Source organism: Podarcis raffonei, chromosome 14 (genome assembly GCF_027172205.1).
Source record: "Podarcis raffonei isolate rPodRaf1 chromosome 14, rPodRaf1.pri, whole genome shotgun sequence".
NCBI classification, from domain to species: Eukaryota; Metazoa; Chordata; class Lepidosauria; order Squamata; family Lacertidae; genus Podarcis; species Podarcis raffonei.
The window spans coordinates 36,161,748-36,187,110 of NC_070615.1; the positions used below are offsets into that span (position 1 = coordinate 36,161,748).

General features: G+C 45.9%; 1 protein-coding gene across 8 annotated transcripts; it reads right to left on the reverse strand.

The window, feature by feature from the left end:
- Window positions 1-3,695: 3,695 nt before the first annotated feature.
- Window positions 3,696-25,080, reverse strand: VRK3 (VRK serine/threonine kinase 3). 8 transcript variants are annotated; one of them, XM_053364791.1, is made up of 14 exons: window positions 25,057-25,080; window positions 23,033-23,160; window positions 21,260-21,406; window positions 20,797-20,943; window positions 20,050-20,102; window positions 18,949-19,015; window positions 17,557-17,641; window positions 16,892-16,994; window positions 15,395-15,487; window positions 14,778-14,910; window positions 13,200-13,320; window positions 12,381-12,439; window positions 4,684-4,832; window positions 3,696-4,172 (listed from the first exon to the last, which is right to left on the reverse strand). In XM_053364791.1, exons 2-13 carry the CDS (start codon window positions 23,157-23,159, stop codon window positions 4,684-4,686), a joined length of 1,284 nt encoding a protein of 427 aa, XP_053220766.1. In that variant the 5' UTR covers window position 23,160; window positions 25,057-25,080; the 3' UTR covers window positions 3,696-4,172. The 8 variants fall into 8 exon arrangements, with proteins under 8 accessions (XP_053220766.1, XP_053220764.1, XP_053220761.1 ...); XM_053364789.1 differs by lacking the exon at window positions 25,057-25,080 and adding an exon at window positions 24,914-25,036; XM_053364786.1 differs by lacking the exon at window positions 25,057-25,080 and adding an exon at window positions 24,758-25,036 and having other exon boundaries at window positions 20,821-20,943.
- Window positions 25,081-25,363: the final 283 nt, after the last annotated feature.

The window sequence follows — 25,363 nt, forward strand, 5'->3', positions numbered from 1 at the left end:
ATCAGAGAAATGTTGAATGGGTATGGAGTTATATGAGCATCCTGGCTGAGAGGGCATTTGAATCCTGGTCTCCCAGGTCCTAGTCTGACACTGTAACCATTGTGCCATACTGGCACTCTTTTTTGTACCTTCTGCAAACCTCAGGGTTCTCCCAAGCATGCCAATGCCTCCCATCTTATCTGCTGTTTTGGCAACAATCCAAAACCCTGTAAGTTTATTTTTCGAGGGAGTTTCAATGAAACTTTACAGTTGCAATGCCAGCAATGGGCAGAAGATGGTGATGTGATGTCACAAATCTAAATAGAATTGGCAAGAATTTTCCACACATTAAAACATAATGATAGTGGGTTTATTTGTTTGTTTTTATTGAAACACACACACCAATATTTAGCCTATCAGGATTTTTACATACCAGTTATACAAGCAGCATCCATGACTCCTAAAACATGGTTCCTATTACGACTCATAATTTGACAGGTGTGGTTTAGGCACTTTGCACACTGGACCAGAAACAGTGTGTAATATTCTGCAAGGAATACTGACAACATTCTACTCCTCTTCTACCCATCTTGTATTCAGTAGTGATCATTAGTTTTCAGCCATGTTCTTCATCATGTTTTGAGTTGGAAGAAGTACTAGTTCCTTAGGACAGATACAGAATAAGAATGCTACCCTCTATCACCAGAGTCTTCCATTGGAATTTCTTGCTCAGTCTGCTTCCTGTGGTTTATAAGGCTTTAGAGGTTTGCCCTGCATCAAATTATGTCTTACTCATCTGTCAGTTGGAAGTAGGGCTTCCTTTCTCACATCTGCCCATTCCTTCCCTACACCGATAAGATTATTCTGCTTTTCCTGCTGGCCGACTTACCAACACTCCGAATTTCCCTGAAGAAGGCAGCGTGGATAACACTTGCCTTAAATCTGTCCATAGGGTTTGAACAAAACACACCATCACCATCATAAAAAGAAATCTCCAGTTGGAAAGCAAGCAAAACAACTCAATTACGTTGTTCTTCCCCAATAAGCCGCTGCAGGAGCCCGTCTCGTTGCCTGGAGACACGCCTCAAGGGACTGGCTTGGAACCAATAGAATAGTAAGCACTCATGTAAAACAAAACAGGCTGTTCTTCAGAGCTACATGCAGAGAGGCTGTGCTGCCTAAACAGGGTCTAACACAGGCATGTCCAAAGTCTGTTTCAGGGGCCTAATCCGGCCGGTTGATTTAATCTGGGCCCCCACGGCAGTATATGTCCTGTGGTAAAAGCCTTAAAAAATGCTCAACAACTTTGGTCGGCCCTCATGCATGTGCACTTAATCAAATCTGGCCCTCTTTGAAAAAAGTTTGGGCATGCCTGGTCTAACAGGACAAAATTTGACATTCCCATCCCAATAAAAGACAGGTCTTGGGCTATGTTAACAAAAAGCAAAGCAAAACGAGCAACAAAACCAGGATGTTCTTGGGCCTGAGAAAGAAGGAACAGAAAAAAGTGGCAAGTTGGTTCTCTAGATGATGGGGATGTGAATGATATCCAAATGGCAACACACTCTTGGGCGTATCGTTCCTTCTATTACCAGTGTTCAGGTGTGAGTGCCAATCTTTATATAGCCAAAGCAGGACCATACACACATAAGAGGAAAGATAGCAGCAGCTTTGCAGAAGTACAAAAAAAATTAAGGAAAAACCCAAGGGGGGCCCTACCCCCTGTAGTCTCTCTCCCACCCCTGCTCCGCAAAAACCACCACCACCACCCAGCCCATTGAGGCCTGGGTATTCTCAGTGATCACAGAAAGCTGACTGTTGGCGGGGGCAGAACAGTAAACTGTTGGGAGAGGGAATTGAATGGAATGTGCTGAAATAGGGCACGGCTGGCTGACATGATCAGTGAACAGTAGAACTTCACCCTGCAGTATTTTGTTTACAGGTCCCACCTTACAAAGTCTGAAGGAAATATAGTACTGCAATATAAATTACATTCAACTGCTCTGTTATAATAGTGGATTTCAGAACTTTATAAAGATTAATCTATGTCCTCCTATTTAACAAATACTTTCACCGTTTCCTCTCGCTGCATTTCAATTTGCTGCTTGTCACCCTTTGTCCCCGGGGTGTTCTTTGCAGTATATAAGACAGGGAGACAGACAGACAGACAGACACACACACACACACACAACCCACTGCTCCCCCCAAGTAGTGCACATACAGAGATGGGGGGAAAGAGGAAGAGGTTCAAATGCCAGAGCAGGGTGCTGTTTGTTTGTTCATGCTTTTTACAGGAGAACAGGAGGAGGAACAGGAGGAGGAAAGAGGCTCCAGAAGTCCAGACTAGTAAGGAGCCAACTCTAATCAGCCTTCTTAAGCAACCTATCAGATTTGTTGCAGAGAGATTCTGATTTTTTTTATTGCCAGCCTGTTCTCCTGATAGTTGCTGCTGCTGGAGGCAAGGGAAACTGAAGGCGGAGTAAACGCTGCACATGGTTTCTCCATCTTTTCAGCCACAACTTGCGATTCCCAGGAGGCAGGGAGGAGCTTAGGTGGAATTAGCAAGGGGTTCACAGGAGGCCTAGGCTCCCCCCAGCTTTTCCAATACCGTGCTTGATTCACGATAAATGGCCAGGTCTTTTTTTTTTTTTAAAGGTTATCATGATTTTCTCTAAATATTGGTTTTAAACAATATATTGATATCTTGCAGAGGCCTACTCCTCACCCCAATAGCATGAAGGATAAGAGAAACACACAACAATTGTTGCAGGAATTTTCTTGAGTTTTTCAGAATCAAAGCCGGAACTGAAATCCTAACCAGAGATGCTGCCCATCATGAATAACAGATGAAATGAGTTGCTCCTGGAATGTCCTGGCTATATCTCAGAAAAAAAATATTCTCACTTATTCTGAAAGAACCACTGTTGGGCCCTTTCCACATCCTTGCAGGGTGCTTCTGGGTCAAGAAAGATCTAAGATCTTTTAAACTGTGCAGCTAGTTTGGAAGTACCCTCACCACTTTCAGTACAAACTTTTTCATCTCCCCCCCCCAAAAAAAAAGCTCTGGGACGGGGGGGAATCAGCTTTGCGAGTCTGCAGTGTGATCCAATTTGAAACAAGTAAAACTGGCTGTGTGGAGGCCCAAGTGGCTTGCGCCCAGGATCTCAGCAACACACCTCTCCCTCCTATAGCCTCAACAATATATATATATTTTAATATGTGGTTTTGCTGTTTTTAATAAATAAATAAAAAGTTGACAGGCAATCAAGTGTGCCTTTTTAAATTAAACAATAAAAAGTCAGAAAGCTGGCCTGGTGCATGAGTGGGAAGGCAAGACTGATAGCTGAAGCATCATTCAGCTGGCTGGTGGTATGTCTGTTATGTAAATTGTGAATCCAGGCCTACGTATTGAGCTAAAAACCTGCTGTGCCTGCTCTTCAAATCTTATGCTGTTTCTGCACACCAGAGAGGGAGGGAAAGGCTGCTTCTGTTCTAGAAAGCAGAACACAGGGCCATTAAAAAGTTCCTTACATAATTTCACTGAACACCCTCTCTCCTTGTGAATCAAAGCAGGGAAATGTGTGAACAGTAAAGAAATATGATGCCAGCTCCTGAATATTTCCTACAGAAGAACCCAATGTCATGTGTCTTTGTTGCCATGAGGAAAACAACAAAATACCGCCAAGAGCTCACCCAAGATAGCTAATTACAAGATCAACAGAATATATATCTTTATTTAATATTCTTAATAGACTTTACAATACCTTCTACCTGATAAAAGGTCTCCAAGGCAGATTAGAATAAAATTAAATTAAAACACAATTAAGACAATGAATGTAAGATTGTAGTTTTCCCTCCTTTCAAAACAAAACCAAAGCAGCCATCACTATTTACAAGGTAAAACACATGAAAAACAAATTGGGGTGTTACTGTTTTAAAATACTGCTCAAGCAGTTGTCTATAAAATAGGGATATAGGATTTACGGTAACCAGAATTCAGTGCTGTGCAGCAGGATAGGATTGATTCTATAAAAGGTCACAACAAGGTCCTAACAAACAGCTGCAAGAAATTCCACTTCCCTCCCCAATCTAAAAGTCAGGTGTGAAAAAATAAGGGAAATTGTGCTCCCAGCTGTTCCAGGATATTCCAGTGGGGTTGACTCTCTCTACCATCTTCTCTCTGTTTCCCAGATCTGCAAAGCACAATAGGACTTGTTATTCTTACGATGCTGCAATTTGTTACTTCAATGTTTACTTCCTATGTTACTGGAAGCCTAAATAAAGCCTAAATACAAGCTACCAGATGACAAAGGTTTGTATCTGTTATCAGATACAGTCATCCAGAGTACAACCTTTGCCTAAAGCCAGCTCACAACTTAGCATGACAACAAAGACATCTGCTACAGGGCAGTAAGACAGCACACACTCTATAGCTACTTCAATGGAAAAGTCATCTGTGGACATTGGTAGGGAAAATATAACAATCAATATATTAACTTGCAGATCTTGCTTTTCATCTAAAAACTGTCAAGGTTGCATCTCTGTAGCAAAGGGCCAACTCTAAAAACTTTGTAGAACACCCAGACCAGAAAACAAGGTGTTTGTACCCAACACACAGGTTTGCCGCTGCCATGTCTAGTTGCGACCTGTGTTTTCTCAGAGAGGTGAAAGCTGAAGAGAATGCAACCAGTATTAGCACATTACCTAGGGTACCACCTTGAGATCCACTGAGTCATAGGCAGATGTTCTCATCAGCTCAAGAGGCCTCCTCAGGACAGTGCGTAGCTCTTCATAGTCTGGCTTCTCTTCATATTCCAGGGACATCACTTTTAGCAGGTAGCTCTTCAGGGCTTTTGGAAAGGTCAACATGGTTGTCAAATGAGACTAGCCGGCTCCTACAAAGCAGTCATTCCAGTATTCCCACATGTTGTTGACCCAGATGGCATCTGAAAATGTGGCTGACTTGGCTCGGACTCAATACCCTTCATGGAGACCAGGTTGCAACCATAGTGAGCTCATAACGAAACCACAAGCATCAAAGAGAGCAAGCTAGATGTGTTATTTATGTGCTCACAATAGTTTTAACCTGGCATTCTATATAAACCCATTCAAGGCACTCTAGCAAAAATTTTAAATTATCAAATTTAAAAAACCACCAAATTACAGTAAAGCAACTTTACGGTATGGTTCAAACCAGATGGAACACACGGGTAGTAAAAATCTACTTCTAGAGAGCGCCTAAAAACACTCGCTGGAAACGAAAGGCCTTACCTGTCTGTAAAAAGACAAGCAGCCACAGGGCTAGAGGATGATCACTTTAGAAGATCATTGTAAAGGTGATCTGACATTATCTGACATCCCACATTATCTGACAGCAGAGCTGGAGAAACAGCACAGGTCGCCTGGCTCCCAGCCCCTTTGATAGGTCCATCAGAACCTAGGTCTTCAACCTGTGGGTTGGGATTGTGTGTGGTCTAGAACACACTCTTCTGATGCGACACTCATTTTATCAATTTTCATGGGTGCAAAGTGGCAGAAGAAAGGCAAGAGCCTTTTTCAGTAAGAAAGGCTTTTCTGGCCAGCTGTATGCCCTACTTTCCTATAGCTGTGCCTGAGACGTGGAAGCACTCTATGGAGCAAGGAAACTATTTCACTTTCCAGTCTGTTTCTATGGCTTTCTAGACTTCGTTCAGGATGGAAGTATGCTGGGGACTAGGAACGCAGAAGTGTCTTCTGCAGAACAGAAACAGAAAAAATCTACCCCACCACATGCAAACATACACACACAGAGCTCCCCACATTGTCCTTCCCTCATAAGCTCACTAGAACACACGCTAAAAAGCAATTTGTGTGAGGGTGTATCATGCATATAAATATTGTTCACTGTGGACACACTGAAATTAAGATCTGAGCTGCAGAAACAATTCCATGAGCTGTCTTGGGATACAACCTTAAAAGTTAAATTGGATTTCAGTTAGTAAAAACAACAACACCAGAATTGGCAAGTGAAGCAGTCATCCCTGCCATTTGGTACCACCTAACTTTATGAGCAGGCTTCTCAGCAATTGTGACCCTCAAAACAGTTTAGCGGCACAAAATGACTTGTAAGCCTTTCTAATGTCACCTTTCAATATGATGAAATCTAGAACACTCAGGTGTCCAACTGAAACTGTGAGTCTTTCTTAAAGAAACAAAAATCACTGTTTTTCAACAGCTTCTCAGCTTTTGGGCTAAGAACAAGTGTAGAAATCACTGGCTTTCATTTAGTAGCAGTGCTAAGATAACACTGCTGTCAGGGAACTGCCATCTGAGACGCAGGAGGTGAAAGGGCTCACAGAGGGTGAGAGAGACCATTCAGCTGAGGAGGGGACCAGCAGGGGGAGAAGTGGAGTTCCAAGGGAAAGTGAGTCGGAGGGAGGGCTCAGAGACACTTCAAGCGAAAACAGTGGGGAGGTTTCAAGACCTCCTGTAGGGACACCCACTCCTCGCCGGAAACTGTCACGCCGAGAGTCCAGAAGACGCGTTTCCGTTAAGGAGCTTTTATGCTGGAAGAAGTTCCGTAAACGCCCACTGTCCGATTCAACGAGCGACTGATGGAGCCATGCTTAAGGAGCTCCGTCAGAGACAGAGGTTTGTGGACTTAGCCAAACTCTGAGGGACTAGGATTTTACGCACAAGCAGCTCACCATCCCATCACAGCAATCGGACAGTCCCTGAAAGCAGCTTGTGCAAAGAGGCATCATGAGCAACCCAGCCGGAGCCGGGGGAGCAGGAGGAGCTGGAGAGGGTCCAAGCCTGGAAGAAAGGTACAGGGTGTTGGAGCTCCAGCTAGCGCTGCAAACGGCGAGGCTAGAGGAAAGGAGGGCACAGGATGCAGATAAGACAAAAGGCGCCCCACTAGCAAGAAAGATGCCAGGATTGGTGCAGAAGTTTGGGGGGGACCCCAGGAACTATCAAGCCTTTAGGACAGAGATGCAGTATGCTCTCGAGCTGCAGTTTAACGACTTTCCCGACGAGGCATCGCGAGTGGCGTTTGTGATTGGCCATCTCGAAGGAGGGGCGAGAGACTGGGTTAGACCCCTGATGGCAGGGAATAGTGAAATGCTGAAGGACACAAGGAAGTTTTTTCGCGCCATGGATTTGATGTTTTCCAGCGAGATTGAACAGGGACTGGTGCGCAGACAATTGATGGCTTGCAAACAGGGGAGCCGATCGGTTCGTGAGTACTGGACTGAGTTTACCATGTTGATACATAAATTGGGATGGGACCTATCGGCGGAACCCATTCAAATGCTCTTTGAAGAAGGGCTTTCTTCGGCGGTGAAAGACGAACTTTCCCGGGCGCCCAGGGCGGAGTCTATGGACCAGCTGACCAAATCAGCGCTGACCATTGGAGCGCGCCAGGAGGCAAGAGCCTTGGAGAAGCGGGAGGGGAAAGGAGAGCGTTGGAGGGATTTCCGCATTCCAGAGATTCCAGAGCCAAGTTTCCCGCCAGGAGAGCCGATGGAAGTTGGAACAGCGCGTGCGCGCGCAGTTTCAAATCCCAGTGAAGGGAGGAAGAAGGAGGGAAAGAGCGCCAAGAAATGTTATCTCAGCCAGCAGCCAGGTCACTTTGCCAGAGTCTGCCCGCAAAGAAAGGAATGGCAAGGGATGGCGGGAGCTGTTGGGGGGAAGGAGGAGGGAGTCCAGGAGCCAGTAAAAGCCAACGCCTGGCTGCCACCGTCGGGGCACTGCAGCCAGGCCAAGGAGCAGTAAAAGTGCCCACTCCGGAACCTCCAAGACCAGCCCTAGTAATAGAGGTGTTGCTAGAGCTGGCAAACGGATACCCACTAAAGACAAAGGCGCTGTTGGACTCAGGCAGCTCCTGTAATTTTATGAGTAAGGAGTTTGCAGCTGAACACCAGATACAGACACTCCCTTTAAGCAACCCCCTGCAGGTGACCACGATCGATGGGAGGGAGCTGTTGGGAGGAGAAGTTAGTCTACAGACCGTCCCAATGGTTATGAGGGTGGCCAGGCACACCGAAAGGATAGCGTTCAATGTGGCCACCCTGGGAGGGGCTCCCGTCATTTTGGGAATGAGCTGGCTAGCGTTGCATGACCCGCTAGTGGGCTGGCATCAGAGAGTGGTCTCCTTTGGGTCAGCACATTGCCTGGAACATTGCAGAGAGGGAAAGGTGCCAGAAGGGGCAAAAGCCTTTCTAGCAGGGACGGAAGTGGCAGACAAAGGGAAGGTGCCCAAACAATACGCTGATCTGAGCAAGGTCTTCAGCGAAAGGGAAGCAGATAAACTACCACCGCATAGAGACTTTGACTGCCAAATTAACCTGGTCCCTGGGGCCCAGCTCCCCGTGGGCAAGCTGTACGCCATGTCAGACAGGGAAATGCAGGAGTTAAGGGAGTTTATTGATAAAAACCTGAAGAGGGGCTTCATCAGAGAGTCCAGAGCGGTGGGGAGGAGCCCAGTGTTTTTTGTGGACAAAAAAACCACGGATAAACCCCGGCTTGTAGTGGATTACAGGCGGCTAAATGCCGTGTCAGAACCAGTGACTTTCCCCATGCCCAGGATTGATGACATTTTGACCAGGGTGAGGAAGGGAAAGATATTCACGAAATTGGACCTGAGAGGGGCATACAACCTGATACGAATAAAGAAAGGGGATGAATGGAAAACCACCATGTTCACCCCTTTGGGGGCTTTTGAATATCTTGTTATGCCATTCGGATTACAATCAGGCTCCGCCTGTTTTCAATCGCTCATGAACCATGTCCTGGGACCTTTGCTCTACAAGAATTGCGTGGCCTTCCTCGATGACGTGCTGATATATTCAGAGAATGAGGAGCAGCATGTAAAGGATGTCAGGGAAGTGCTGAGCCAGCTGCAAGCAAACCAGCTGTGGGTGAAATTGGAGAAGTGTCAGTTTCACACCAAGGAGGTGGAATTCCTGGGGTACCGCTTATCAGACAAGGGATTAGCCATGGATCCAGGCAAGGTCCAGGCGGTGCTGGAATGGAAGACACCGAAAACGAAAAAGGATGTGCAAAGGTTCTTAGGGTTTGGGAACTTTTACCGTAAATTCATCAAGAACTTTGCCCACTTAACGGCTCCCATCACGGACTGTCTAAGCAGCAAGAAGAAATTCGTTTGGACGGCGGAGGCGGAGCAAGCATTTGAGGAATTGAAAAGGGCATTCGCTTCGGAAGAACAGCTCCTGCATGTGGATTTACAAAAACCCATGAGAGTGGAAACTGATGCCTCAGACCGGGCGGTGGGGGCGGTGCTGCTTCAGCCAGGGAGCAATAAGTCGGAATGGAGACCTTGTGCCTTCTTTTCGCGTAAGCTGAACAAATCCGAGAGGAACTACACCGTATATGACCGAGAACTACTCGCCATTCACGAAGCGTTCCGGAGATGGAGACACTTACTAATTGGCGCACAGCATAAGGTGCAAGTGTGTACGGACCACAAGAATTTGGAGTATTGGAGAACGGCACGAGTGCTCAACCAACGACAAGTGAGATGGGCCCAGGAGTTCTCCAAATTCCATTTTGAAATCTGCTATGTGCCAGGTCCAGAAAACATCAGAGCGGACGCTCTCTCTCGCAAACCTGAATATTTGGAGGGGGAGGGAGCGCCTGAAGAGAGACATATTATCCCAGAGGACCACTGGGTGTGTGGGGCGGCCTGGGTGGGGCAAAGGGAACTGGTAGAGGGAACGGTAAATGATGAATACGCCCAGGATAAGCTCAGAGGTTTAAGGAGAGAGGGAGAAGACCCCGGAGGTTTTGAAGAAAGAAACGGGGCATTGTATTACAAAGGGGCTCTATATATACCCGAAGGGGAATTGAGGGGGAGAGTACTCAAACAGCTGCACGACAATCCCACAGCAGGGCATTTTGGGCAACACAAGACCATGTGGTTGGTGACCAGGGAGTTTTGGTGGCCCAAGGTGAGGGAGGATGTACGGGAGTATGTGAGAAGGTGTGACCAATGCCAGAGAGCCAAAGGAGAAAGGCGGGCACCAGCGGGGTTATTAGAACCGTTACCCACACCAGAACGACCGTGGGAGGCGGTATCTATAGATTTTATGACGGATCTGCCTAAATCCCAGGGGAAAACCGCCATACTAGTCGTAGTAGACCTGTTAACTAAGATGGGTCACTTTGTAGCTTGCTCACATGCAGTCACGGCGGAAGAGACAGCGAAATTGTTTGTAGAACATATTTTTAGGCTGCATGGCGCCCCCTTGAGGGTGGTCTCCGACAGAGGGAAACAGTTCACATCCAGATTCTGGAGGAAACTTATGAGCTTGTTGCACGTAGAGGTCAACTTTTCGACTGCCAGGCACCCTGAGACCAATGGGCAGGCGGAGAGGGCAAACGGTATCCTCCAACAATACCTGAGGTGTTATGTCAATGACAGAGAGAACGATTGGGTCGAAAAGTTGGCGCTAGCGGAATTTGCTTACAATAATGCAGAGAATGTGTCCACCGGGATGAGCCCCTTTTTGGCTAATTATGGGTGCCACCCCAGGGCGTTTCCAGGGGGAGGAGGGGAGAGATGGAGTGTCCCGGCCGCTGAACATTTTGTAGAAGAAATGGAAGCGATCCATCGTCAACTCCAACTCAACTTAGAAAGGGCCAAAGAAGAATATAAGAGGCAGGCAGACAAGAGCAGAAGGGAAGGTGAAACCATTAGGGTGGGGAGTCAGGTCTGGCTATCAACCCAAGGGTTGCCGTTCAAGGGGGGTTGCAAGAAATTGAGACCCAAAAGATTGGGACCATTTGAGGTCATCCAACAGGTCAACCCAGTGGCTTTCAGACTCCGGTTACCGAACCACATGAAACTGCACCCAGTATTCCACAGGTCATTACTGTCACCATATAGGGGGGAAGGTGAAGGGGTATCCACACGGGGGCCAGCCATAGAAGAAAGGGAAAGCAGCAACCATGTGGCGGAAATCATCGACTCCAGGTGGAAGGGTAATCAGGTGGAGTATTTGGTCGCGTGGGAAGGGGAACCGGAGTCGGAAAACACCTGGGTGACGGCAGAGGAGGTCCGTGACGAGATCTTGATCGAAACGTTCCACCAAAGGTTCCCCAGGAAACCTCAGCCAATAGCGAGGTTCCGGAGGGAGTACTTTGGCACCACCGACGATGAGCAGGAACTGGAAGGATTCAGGGAATCGGAGTTGGAAGGAGGAACAGACTCCGATGAGGAGGAGTACTTGGAAACCGGTAACAGCAAGAGGTGGAGGGAAGTGTTCGAAACTTCGGAAGATGAGGGAGGTTCATTCAGGGGTTTTGCTCCCTCGCCTCCCGCAGAGGAGGGGAGGGAAGGGGGTGAAGGGGGCCCTGGAGGGGAGGTGGATGTCAGGGAACTGCCATCTGAGACGCAGGAGGTGAAAGGGCTCACAGAGGGTGAGAGAGACCATTCAGCTGAGGAGGGGACCAGCAGGGGGAGAAGTGGAGTTCCAAGGGAAAGTGAGTCGGAGGGAGGGCTCAGAGACACTTCAAGCGAAAACAGTGGGGAGGTTTCAAGACCTCCTGTAGGGACACCCACTCCTCGCCGGAAACTGTCACGCCGAGAGTCCAGAAGACGCGTTTCCGTTAAGGAGCTTTTATGCTGGAAGAAGTTCCGTAAACGCCCACTGTCCGATTCAACGAGCGACTGATGGAGCCATGCTTAAGGAGCTCCGTCAGAGACAGAGGTTTGTGGACTTAGCCAAACTCTGAGGGACTAGGATTTTACGCACAAGCAGCTCACCATCCCATCACAACTGCATTAAGTATAAATCAAAAGTAAATATATGAAAGTGGGCCCCATGGTTCAGGGTCAGAGGTGGGTCTCGAATCTGGACCAGTTGAAGGCCACTGCACTAGAGCATATTGCCAAATAAACCATTACAGGAACATTGCAGGGGCACTGATGTTGGAAAGTGTCAAGAGAAAGAACGCAGCAGGAGTAGAAATCTTGGTGCATATCACATTGGCTATTTCTTTATGCAAGGAAATACAATCCCTCAGTGTTGCTATCAGACCAAGCCAGTTAAAACTTCTAAACTGGTCTCACTCAAGTCATTACCCCCTGTACAGGGAAGCTTTCATCTCACAGGAAAAGCAACTGCTGGACTGTCTCAGTAAGAGCTTTGAGAGGCTGTCTATGTGCTTTGTGTGAGAAGACAAAAAAAAGGCACACACTAGAACAAGTCATATTTAGGACAGCTTTGATGGCTAAGGAGAATTAAGAGAAAATGAAAGTGAATATGGGGACCTGTTTACCAAAATCATAACAAGTAAATAAAAATGAAAAAAAAATAAAAGGAAGAAAATGAGATATCACAACATATGCCAGATGGAGTCCCTAAAAGAAAGCTGGGGTGCAAATGTAAAGCTCGTACCTGGATTTGATTTCCAGTCAAAGGAGAGACTTGGAGACTTGATAACATCTGCTTTGTACCTACAACAGAAAAATTGGTGAGCCCCTCAAAGAAGAGGTAGAGAAAAATAAGGCTGAGTTGATAATTTTAAAAAGACACCCTTATTCTCTCCTACTCAAAATGCCCCAAATATGGATGCACAAGCTAGGGCCCATCTTGTACGTTGGGTAAATGTGATATTTGTCCCAGACTGTGCACTGCAAGTGACACAATATTTGTCAAGCAGTTAGTTACCAGAGTCTGCTGCTGCCTTCAACCACGGGTGTCAGCCAATCTAGAAAACAATGAAGCTTGATGGCAGTTTCAAGGAACAATATGTGTTCTCCAACTACTGTATTTACTCGAATGTCATGCACACCTTCTTTGGCCTAATTACGTTGCGGAAATTAGGGCGTGCATTAGATCTGATGGTGCATTAGATTTGCATAAATACGGTACTTTGGAATTGTGAAGGAGGGAGAGTACAAGACCAGCAAGGAGGCAGAACCAAGCACCAGTATACCAAGTGAGGGAACTCACAATGGCTAGTCTTGATGACTGTTGCAACCGACCAAGGGAAACCTATACTAATACTAGTCTGAAAGCCCTAGCACAAGGAATGGGGAATCTGTAGCCTTCCAGATGCTGCCGGGGGCCCAGCCAGCATGGCTAACAATCAGGAGGGATGGCAGTTGTATCTATCAGCTTTTACCTATCTACTACAAGTTTTCTTTTTCACATAACAAGGACAGAGGGGTGGTCATGATGAAACCAGGGACATCTCCCATGCACAGCGCACACCTTTCCTTCTTCTGCATGACCACACAGGGACAGTCAAGGTCCTCAGACCAGGGAAGACATCTGCACAGCCACTTCACTAGACAGTAACCCAGAGACTCAAGATCACTACGGCGAGATGGAGCTAACAGGATAGAAAAAGAAAGCATATCCAAGTATGGAACATCAATAGCACAGTACAGAAATTGGGGTACAGCCTTATAATCACAGTGGCTCACATGGACCGCAGTCACATCTTGGGTAAATCACTGCCTTAGCATGTGCTTCAATTTTCCACTATTTATTTCAGGGTTTTACTTGCCTTAAGGTCTCCAGGCAATTAATAAAATCTTACAACACCTCCAAAAGACAGGCTGTAACTAAGATGATCTCTCTGCATCTCCTTTGCTCTGTGAAAAATACCAATCAAGCAACTGAATGACGACATTTATTTGCATATTACCTAAATATAGAATCCTTTTTGCAATAGGAAGTAGGAAAATCACACCCACACCAAAGCACATTTAAAGCACATTTCTTCCCCAAAATGATCACAGGAACTGTAGTTTCTTAAGGGTGTTGGGAATTGTAGCTCTGCGAGGGATAAACTACTGTTCCCAGGATTATGCGGAGGAAGCTATGTGCTTTAAATATGGTTTAATGTATGGTGTGGATGTGACTGAAGTACAAGAAAAGTCAAAGTTTTAAAAATACACGAGCTGCCTCTTGCTGTTAGAACATAAAGCCAACTTCAACATTTCCTTTTTCCTCATGCACCAAAAACCAAATAGCCTCAAAAATTAAATATGCTAGCCTGCAACTCAGCCAACTAGAATTAGTCCTTAGTGATTAATCACTGAGAGCATGCAGACATGGGGAAAAGTATGATCTTGACTGCCAAGAGCAGCCTCTCTCAATACGTTGCCTTCCAAATATTTCTGTGCTACAACTTGCACCGTTCCTGACCACGAGCCATTCTGGTTGGGGCTAATGGGAAGTGAAGTCCAAAACATCTGGAGGGTACCAGGCTGGGGAAGGTTGGCCTAGAGGAAGCACAAAAGCATGGAGATACAGTGACCTCTTCAAGTGCACAACAAGTTAATGCCACTTTTGGATTGTTGCTGTGCAGTTAAAACTTATTTGGAGGCCGTGTGTAACAACCCCCTCCCCCCAAAAAACCCTGGGCATTTTGTGATAAGGAAAGTGACATGAAAATGCACTGGAAAGTGTGGAATAACACTTGATGCAACATTGTCTAACCTTCCCGCAAACAAATCAGAATGAAAGTTCAATAAAAAGCCAGTGTTGCTGAACCCTCTCCATAAGCAAAGTGTAAATGAAGCAAGATGAGTGCTCAATAAACAGGTCATCTCAAAGCTTTTTAAGAAGAGGAGAAGCTGGAGGCCAGGCAAACCGGAGAGCCTTATTCCACAGGAATAAGGAAGCACTTCTTTTGTGCAAGGGACCAACAAGTTAGTCAGAGAAGGGCCAGCTCCTGGAGAAGTATGATAAGGGCACAGGAGAAAAGACCACAGACTGAATCAAAACAATGGCTTACACTGCCCACCCAGTCTGTTTCTACAGTGCAACATTATCACCCACCGGCTCCTTTGTGGCTATCAATGCTGATGAACTCTATGGTGCCCTCGTGGGGTGTCCTGCTGCCTTCGCATTCAGGTACATGCTTGCCCCCAGGGCTGTACCGGAAAGCAAAGCAGTAATCTGCCAGGGTGATCTGGGGGAAGAAGAGGAGGAGGAGAGAGTGACCCAACAGCAAAAAGACAAAGATCTACCAGCCTGGCCTTGCAAAGCCCCCCATAGTATTTGCTACTCAGCAACATTTGCAATTGCCTTGTGCCCTTAAGCAACAGCCAGGAAGGCACCAAGGTCAGAATGAATGGAAACAGAAGGTGCAGTCATAAGAATCACTTCTCCCTAAGAATCACTGCTCCTTCCATGCTATGCAGTAAGAACGTAAAAGGAAAGTACATGCTTCTCTCACACAACCTAGAATGAGCAATAGTCTAGGGTTTGCAGGCAAGATGAGAGGAAAAGGAAGGAACTTTTTGGACTGGCTATTCTTAGCAGGAGGGATGGAAGAGAGTCTCTTATGTCTATACTTGGGGGAGCTCTGTAGAACAAAAATTATGTTCTCCTATCCTACAGAAACACCCTTCAGCAAGGACACATTCCCTGTCTGTCCCTGCTCCATTCCTTACCGCAGCAAGGTCAGCTGGATTCACATATATGTGCTGAGCATTGATGTCCCCATGGGTATACTCATTCTCATGGAGGAACTCCAGAACATCCACCTAAAGACAAAATGGAAGGCAGAGGGAAAATGACACGCTTGGAATGCCTGCATTTCTCAGAGTTACTCCTAACCAGAGTATTTTCTGCTGGTGATGGCACATGGATCTTTGCCATATAGCCTCTGGAAAAGCACAGCCGAAACATTCACATAGCATAAGCCACTCTATGTCTGTCCATAGAGGACTGTACTCCTAAAATCCATAGGCACAGAGCTGATCATGCCACATAGTGCAAAGTGCAGCTCTGTAAGGACTGGAGTTAATTACCCAAACCCTACTGTGCAAACAACCTGGGAAAGATCCTGCACAGCACTGCACTCTAGTCATGCTAATTTGCAGTTCTGAGGACCAAGCTTAAATGTGACAACACAGCCACATGCAACATTAAACTCACAGAGGCTTCTCCCCTGCAAAACACCTTCAGGAAGGGATTCATTTCGATTTGTGTTTACCAGATTTAACACTCTGCCTGGCAGAGTCACTGTATCTTCTGGTTCCTTCTCTCCACAACTACAGGTGGCAGCTACTCTCACAGAGCAGCAGCCTTTGCTTCATAGGGTCTGCTACCTCCCATCTTGCTTGACCTAGGAGTAAAGCTACTGAAGTAGGCCCTTGGCTTCAAAGCCCTCCTTCTCTGAAGAGAAGGGAGAAACATTTGAGAATAACCCGAATCTTTGAAGGAGGAACATGGTGTTGGCTATGCAGTCCAAAGCTCAACCCTGCCCAGGTACAGATGGGAGAGGAGCAAAGCAGAAAAAAGGGGCTTGTGGGTAGTGAATGAGCAGGCAGAACTGGAAAATGGGTGGGGACTCTCTCTCCATTCTGCTGCTGGGTGCGTGGCAGGGAGGAGGAGATAACTGAGGCTAATATTAATGGTTCCATCTACCAGACCAAGAGGGAGAAGTAAAACCTTCCTCCTCTAAAGGAGAAGGGTGGGCTGTTGTGCAAGATTCTTTTCCTGTCATCCAGTTGTTTGCAGCTCCCCTCATCAGTTTCCAGAACTTTTCTCATCTTGGAAACACTGGCTTAGAACTCTGCAGGGCACTTGGTAGGGAAGAAGTATGAGGGGTAAATGAATTGGGTGGGAAAGGCTTAAGCATCATCTGCTGCGCCACTTCTGATGCAAATCTCATCCTTGCAAGGCCACTTTGCAAGAATGGGGGAGGGGGGCAACTGTCAGATTTAAATACAGCAGCACTGTATTATTTCTACTTAAAAGCATAGCTTTGATCAAGGATGAAAGGAGTGAAACTACTCTCCAGGTTATTCTTGTTGAAGCATGGCAATCACCCATAATTCCCTGGGCCCAAAGCTGGCCTGCAGTGGCAAAAAAAGCCTCCGTTTTACAAAGAGACTTTTTGAGAAGATTCCTTTTCATCCATTCTCCTTTTGGGCGTTTCATACCAGTCTGACTGCAAGCTGCAAGGCTGCTTTCTCCGTCATCTTGTTTGCACAGTCATCCAGGATGGACTGAAGGGAGCAGCCCAGATAAGAGAAGACCAGGAACCTGCCAGTCAAAAGAGATAACACCGCAGCATGTGAACTGTGCTATTTGTTAGAGGTTTGCATCCACTATTGTCAGACCTCTAGTCCCCACCCCTCCATCTGTATATAAACTACCTCCTCTTCAGATCTGTGGACAACAAGAACTACCAGTAATCAGGATCTGTAATGGGAGGAATTCAATTTCTTTCAGCTCACCTTACTGCAGCACTATGGCCATGACCACACTCCCTAAGCTAGCATATTCAAAATGCAATACTACCAGAGATCTTAAGTAGAAGAATTCAAAGCAGGAGGTAGACTGACAAAGAAAGTCAAAAGCACAAAAAAGAGGCTCCGGAAGTAAAATCATAAAATCAATGTCTAATTTGCTCTTCTGGGAAAATAGAATAGCAATTGAATAAAGAAAACGGGTTCAGCACCAGAACAAAAGCGAGCCAAAGGGATTGTGAGAAAACAGCAACATTGATGGTGAAAGTAAGATGAGATAGCATAGCGCAGAGGAAGGATTTGGGCAGTAGAGGGAAGGATGGCTCACAGGAGTTCCCATGGCAAAGCTTCCTAACCTGTAGTTACTATTGTGGAGGCCAAAACCAACGCAATTAGGGATCCCCAGCAATGGAACTGAATGCTGTTTCTTCCACTTCTCCACTACAAAGAGAGACAGAGAAAACATTTGTCTTACTTCTGTTAAGTGATTTCCTTGTCCATGTTGGCTCCTTACACTCACTCCAGAGGTCAGGACTATGTTAATCAGGATTGTGTTCTGCACAGTGTGGGAGAGAACACGCCCCCCCATTTCAAGACATAGATAGTTCCAGTGCTATTTTTCTAGAAAAAGAGGCAGAATTCACCATGAACACCTCCCTTGTTCTCTCATAATGGCAATAGCGCTCACCTGACAGGTGCAGGAACTGAGTTTCAGAAAATTCAGGCTAAAAAAAAGCCCTAACTAGTTTCTAGAAGCAGCCTACTAAGCCTTAATACAGTGGTACCTCAGGTTAAGTACTTAATTCGTTCCGGAGGTCTGTACTTAACCTGAAACTGATCTTAACCTGAAGCACCACTTTAGCTAATGGGGCCTCCTGCTGCTGCAGCGCCGCCGGAGCACGATTTCTGTTCTCATCCTGAAGCAAAGTTCTTAACCTGAAGCACTATTTCTGGGTTAGCGGAATCTGTAACCTGAAGTGTATGTAACCTGAAGCGTATGTAACCTGAGGTACCACTGTAATAGCAGAGGGAGAACAAGAGAGAAAGACAGTAACAAGAAGATTAGGGAATTTCTGTAATAAAACATCACATGTATTTTTGGGGGGGAGGGGGTTCATCTCCATCCCTCAGGACCACCACCCTAATACTAGGGCTGTCTACAAGCTGACTCCTAATACTAGGGCTGACCACCACCTCTTCATCTAGCCAGAGCTCCATGGATCCTCCTCAAATGCCTTGGGGGAAAGCATCACTTCTTCACAAGGCTTACATAAAGGCAAAACAGAGACATAGTCAAATTTGACTGGACTTAACCGTCCAGGGGTCCTTTACCTTTACTTTTTATAAAAACAACAACAGACAGACTCCAAGAACTCACTGGTGAACCCTGTGTCCCTCTCCTGAGACACAGTCTCTATCTACACTATACGTTTAAAGTAATACCGGTGTCATGCCACTTTAAACTGTCATGGCTTCCACCAAAGTTTGTTAAGGGTGCTGAGAACTGTTAGGAGGCCCCTTTTCCTTTCACAGAGCTGCAATTCCCAGCTCCCTGAGGAGAAGGATTGGCTGTAAAACCACTCTGGGAATTGTAGCTTTGTGAGGGGAATAGGGGTCTCCTAATAACTTTCAGCAACCTTAAAAAAAAACTACAGTTCCCCAGACTCTTTGTGGAAAGCCATGGCTACTTCAAGTGGTACTATACTGCTTTAAACATATAGTCACTATAATGACTCATCAATTCCTACCTGTGGCTTTCTTAGCAGCTCGCTGCATGAAGTTCTGTTCATTGAAGAGCCGTCCATCTTTGCAATCCTGAGAAGGGAGAGAAACTGGCACCGATATTCTTTTTATTGCCTCACTGCACCTCCCCACCCTGCACTTTAATTACCATGTTGAAGCGATTCTCTTTACATAGCTTCTCTAACACTCAATAGACTTCACAAAGGCAAGTAAAGAATTCCATTTCCACTTTACAAATGGGAGAAATCAGAGAGGAGCAGATGTAGTAAGTTAGACCAGAATACCACCAGGAATGTCATCCCAATGAACCACAGTGCAGTTATTATAATACAGCCCACATGTGACAAGCATTAGGAATAGAATTTGGGTTGTATTCAATGCTAGTCCTACTGAGAGTAGACACACTGAAATCTACAGACATAGCCCATCAATTTCATTGATCCACTCAGAGGAGAACTTGGATACAACCCTGTTTGTGTATGAGTGGTGATTTATTTATTTATTTTTTAAAGAAAGTTGTCAATCCTTATAGATAGGAAAATATAAAAATGTTAAGGCTCTGGTGGGTATTTTGAAATCACAGAGGGCCATGGGGAGACACCCCTGATGGTCACAGAATGAAGCTACTATGCCTTACACACAGCTCCTAACAGTTCGACCATCGGGAGATAGCCAATGTTAGCTAAACTCAGAGAAGACACACTGAAACCAATCTACTCATTAATTTCAATGGCTCTAGTTTGAGCATGACCAATGTTGGGCATCACCTAGCACCCAGTATCCTACTTCTATTGCCATTCTAGGCTTAGCAGCCTCTCTCTGTACCTTGCCTTTTATTAGTCCTGTTCTTGAGAAAAGCCTGTGAACTCTTCTTGTAAAGCACAAGAGAGTCTGGGTGCTCTGACCTGCTTCCTCTATGTGTGATTTCATACTTCAAGTCCTTCTTTGTGTCACTGATTATTGGAACTATTTGGAAGAGACAAGCTCCAAGTCCTCCTGCTGTGTTTGCCTTGTTGTACCTTTGACCTACATCTTGCCAAGCTCAGATCCCAGTTCCAGCACATAGAACGATCTAGGATACACCTAACACAGAGAGCTGAACTCACAAGTTTGAGGGAGTATTTCAGCTGGGAACGGCAAGCTTCAGATGCACACATTGCTGTGAAAGGATGGAAAAAATTACGGTTAATAGGTAACCCAGGAGATCTGCACCTACTATATGAAGACCAGCAGGTTAACTTTATTTCACTCTTGTTATATGGATACAGTACCACCTCGGAAACAATAGGTATCAGAACACTTAAATACGCTGAGCAAGGAGCAGATCTGGACAGCAAAGCCAACACTGCACCTTTTGGACACAACCTTTGTATGTCCACTGCAACCACAGCAAAGGATTCTAGGAAATGGTTAGCACAGATCAGAGATAGCAGTGTCAGCAGCTCAGCATACATACAGCATTTGGCGGGGCGGGGGGGGGGGGGAACGACACACAACTTGTTGAGCTACGTTGACAGTTAAGACAATGAATGACAGATTATGAAGGTATGGTTATGACAGACTTACAGTTTTAGAAACCAGGAAAAGACCATTAAATAAACTGGGATATAGATTTTATTTGCTGAAAACTTACAACTAGGCAGTTTTAGTCAGTGTTTTATTTTTGCTGTTTTTCTGCCACTCATTTTTTTTTGTTCCTGCTGCCAGTTGATTTGATTTGATTTATCTATAGGAGCAGATATAGGCATTTAAAAAAAAAACCCTTAAGGGCAGATTTTCCTTAATAAAGTGGGACACAGAAGAGGTGGTTGCATTCTCTCCAGAATCCAGTACCATGCAAGCACATCTTGTACCTTCATACATCAGTCCATAGTCACCCTCGCCCAGAAGTTTCCCAAGCTTCCATTGCTTGTTGTTCAGGTCTGTTAGGATCTCGCCCTCTGGGAGAGGTCTCACGGTGGCACTCCTGTCCTTCCTGGGAGATCGGTAGCTGGGCTTTGCTTTACAAGAGAGACACAAGTATTTTTTACTTAGATTTGTAGCCCACTGTGCTAGGAATTCAGAGTGGGGACTCACTCTGCCCCCGATATTGCTCCCCTTGCCCTCAGTATTGGGATGTGTAAACTAGGAAAACTAGTTTTGGGGGCAAATTTCATGAAAATGGTTAGCATTGTGATAGCAATGGGTTTTAAATAAGAAAATACATAAAGTGAAGCACAATAGGAGTTTGTGCAAAAATTCAAAGCCAGCAAGCCAGCCAGCCACCCGCCTGGAATCATCACCAAATACAACCATATGCAGAGCTAAAATCCTCACCTTTTGCCTTTGGTGATTTAGTAGGTGATACAGAAGGTGACCAGCTCCATTTAACTGCAGAAGAAGCGTTTCCTTTGTCTGGCAATATTTCTGCCTTTTTCTTTGCAGGAGACCTCGGCAGCTGATCTTGGTCTTTCTGGCTTAGCCCTGATAAAAGGTAGCACTGTCAGAACAACAAAGGTGTTTACAGGCAGGCCAACTGCCTTTACTCATAGATCTGCACTGGTTGCTTATTTGTTACCTGGCCAAATTCAAGGTGTTGCTATTCCTTGCTTCAGTCTGCAGAACTGGTACTGTCTGGTTCAATGTTTTTATATTGCTGCAAACAGCTGTGATATATTTTTATGATACAGTGGTATATAAATAAAAAATTCCTTCCAGTAGCACTTTAGAGACCAACTAAGTTAGTTATCGGTATGAGCTTTTGTGTGCATGCACACTTCTTCAGATATGAAAAACCATACCCGTAACTAACTTAGTTTGTCTCTAAGGTGCTACTGGAAGGAATTTTTTTATTTTGTTTCGACTATGGCAGCCCAACATGGCTACCTACCTGTAACTGGTATATAAATATTTTTTTATAAATAAATAGATTTTATAAATACTGTTACAGGTACCAAATAATACCCGTTCCACACTTGTATGAAATTGGAACTCCCTGTCTATTGACATCAGACAGGCACCCGGTCTAGGGATGCCATATTTTGAAGAGCAAATTAGAGGACACATCTGCCGACTTCTGCTTTTGACTATGGATCACTGTGATGACTCTCACAGGCAGGGCTAGCTGCCTGCGGGGGGGGGGGGGGTGCTCCAGCGACGGTAGCCTCCCAACCCCCCGGTGAGTGGCATTTGCACCCCCCAGCAGGCGGCGCTCGCATTTTTTACAATTAAGTGGTATAGAAATTTGGCTAAATATCTTTTTACACTATTTGGGCAATATGGTATACCCACAGATATACTGCCCTGCTGCTGCAATAGTAAACCAGCTGGTCTCCTGTCACCCCATGGCGGCAGCCTGTGGGAACTGTGGGATGGCTTGGCAGCAGCAACAACCAAATCTTTAGGTCACAAACCCACACTCGCTGACCCCATCATCTTAGTTACACTGCCTCCACTTCTGATGTGTGTATATTATGGACGCAAGTTCAAACACACAGATTGGAGCTCCCCCTGGCATTGTTGCTGAGTTACCACACAGGAGACAAACTACCTGCTTGAGAAAGGGGCATGGGTGGCAGGGCAGGGAAGGCAGCCTGGCATTGGTACTGAGCAAAGATCTGCTTAGCGCTGCCATAACAGGCCCAGCTGCCCTTAAATAAGCAAAATCTGAAAGTTAATGGAAGGCTCCAAAAGCTGGTGCTGGGTCCTGTTTACCATTCCTGTCTACGATCCCTGAATGGTTCTAGCTCTTAACCTTTATCTCTCTAAAGCTAACAGGGATCCATGTTCATTACCGGGTGACAAAATGTCATGCTTATAACTAACTTCCCTGCAACTATTTCCACTTGACAGCTGTTGGGTGAGGGGGTGGATTGGCAGGCAGTGAATTCCTAACAAAATCAGGCATAATACGGAGATCAGTATCTTAGATTTAAACATCACTCACTATATGGGTTCACATCTCCTTTTTGTGCCATCCATTCTCCCTGGCTAATAAATGTGCTTCATGTTAAATAGGAGCAGTAAGTTAGGAGGTCTAGCTGCAAAGGACTTTCAGCTGGGTCATCAGATAATGTTTGTCAGCTGCCACATTTGACTAAACATTCCTACCTTTCATTGAAGAAGTTGGAGTGATCTGCATGGCCTCTTCTTCTGCAGGAAGTCTGGCCCCGCAGGAGGCACAAAAGTTAAAGGATGCCTCAACCCTCTGTCCACACTGTGGGCAAAAATTGACCATTCTAGAAAAACAGTGGGAGACAGAAGAGGGGAGTGGGTGGACATAAATAGCTGCAAGCCTCAAAATTGGAAAGTAATATTCATAATTTGGATTTGGTTGCTGCATCAGTGAATATTTTGATAGGGCTCAATTTAACTACTATCTAAAACTCCAAAGGCAATTTATAAGAGCAAGTGATTAATCTTCATGTGGTAAAAAGGAGTGGAGAAAGCAGCAGCTAATAAAATAGGGGGGGGGGTGCTTTGGGCTTTCGTGTGTGTGTGTGTGTGTGTGTGTGTGTGAGAGAGAGAGAGAGAGAGAGAGAGAGAGAGAGAGACCAGGTAGAAACACATGCATACCTTAAGTGCATTAGAGTAAAAATGGGAAAGAAGTGCAATTAATAAAATAACCCAAGGCCCCTAAAACCTATTTAATATTGCATCTTAGTTCACATAGTTCACCTACTCCCCATTTAATTCCTGCAACAATCCTGTAAGGCAGATTAGGTTGAGCGAGCGCCCCAAGATCACCCAGGGAGCTTTATGGCTGAGTGGGGATTTGACCCATGCCCTAGTCTTGACACTCTAACCTTTACACCACACTTGCTCTTTAAAAACTTTTAAAGCTGCAATGGCAGCTAAGGGGGTGGGGAAGCACCAAGACAGACAGTCCATGTTTTTGGAAGCTGTTTTTAATACATTCTCTCTCCCTCTCGTGAGCCATTTTATTTTATTTTAATTGCAGGGCAGGGTAAAGGCAGTACTGTGTGCCCAAACACATTTCACTAAGGTTTCAGTTTTGGTTTCAAAACACACATTTTAAAGGGGCAACAAAACACAGGAAGTGTGCTTTTAAAAAAAGAAAAGAAACAAGAGTAACCTGGCTTACCTTCTTTTTTTAAAGAAACACAGCATATAAACGTTATGAGGTGGCCACCCTCGCCTTCGGATCCAAGTGACCCTCTTTCCTGAAGTCACTTCCCCTCCCTTGTCAGGAACAACTATTTTACTTTTAAAAGGCAACTGAAGGCAGCCCCGTTTAGGGAAGTTTTTAATTCGGTTGGAAGCCGCCCAGAGTGGCGGGGGAAACCCAGCCAGATGGGCGGGGTATAAATAATAATTATTATAATTATTATAACTCACAATCCTCCTCTCCGGGAGGCATTTTGAGCCACCACGAATTCTGCGAGAGAGAGCTCCTCTTTTATTTTTTATTTGTTTCAAATAAAAACAGATCGAAAATCCCGGGGGCAGCCCCCTGCAGATCCACACCACACACGTTCAAAGGCACATCCCATCGGGCATCTAAAGCTCATGATTTCCCCCCCGCGCCCCAAACGTCGCTTGGTTTAAGGGTGCTGGGAACTGTAACTCTGTTGCGTTGGGTGAAACTACAACTCCCAGGATTCTTTGTGGAAGCAATATATATGACATATGGATGTTATAGAAAACATCGCTGTCTTATTCTGGAAGGACGTTGCTACTACCGGGCTTTTCCGGCTGCAAGAAACTAACGCTGCGACTCTCCCGCCGCATAAACAGCTTCACGCAGTGGCGGCGGCCATGCTGGGCCACACGGAGCTTCTTCGGCTCCCCGCGACTGCTCGCCTTCATACCCACCCAGCGCCGGCCTTCACCCGCTTGTAGGCTGGAGCAACAGCGGCAAAGGAGGCGTCTCCCTCTTCGGCCTCCGGCCTCTTGCGTCCTTCGCCAAACCTGTTCATGTCGCTTCCAGTGTGGGGCTCCGGTCTGCCTGGGAAGAAGGAAGCCCGTTACCTCGTCCTGCCCGGCCCGCCGACCTCACAGAAGCGCCCTCCGCGAGTCTTTCTCCTGACAAGCCGCCTCCAGCGACGCCCTCAGGCGGCTCAGCTCCCCAGCCCACAGGGACCGCTTTCAGAACCTGCCCGGCCGGTTCATACCTGTGGCGCTTAATCCCCTTTTGCTCATATTCATCAAGCGCCACAAATCTTTCACGCGTGTTTTACTCAGTGGGGGCACCAGGAAAATAAAACAAAATCTGGGGCTTACTGTATTTCTAGGTGGGCAAGAAATATGCTAAGATATCCGACAGAAAAACAATGTATATGTTGACGACAGGAGTCCAGCAAAAGGTGCGTGGAGCGGGGAGACTTGCTTCCCGCTCTGGCACAACACCCATAGTTTTACCCCATTTATTCTTTTATATGGGGGTCTTACTCCAAGGTAAGCACATATGGGATCGCAGCC

Excerpts from the sequence above, each read along its gene's own strand:
- VRK3 (XM_053364785.1), bottom strand. The coding sequence starts at position 24,861 with ATGAACAGGTTTGGCGAAGGACGCAAGAGGCCGGAGGCCGAAGAGGGA. Across the intron at positions 20,944-21,259 it reads TAAATCACCAAAGGCAAAAG|CAAAGCCCAGCTACCGATCT; the intron begins GTGAGGATTTTA and ends TCTCTTGTAAAG. Across the intron at positions 13,321-14,777 it reads TGATAGCCACAAAGGAGCCG|CTCCATCTCGCCGTAGTGAT; the intron begins GTGGGTGATAAT and ends CTATCCTGTTAG.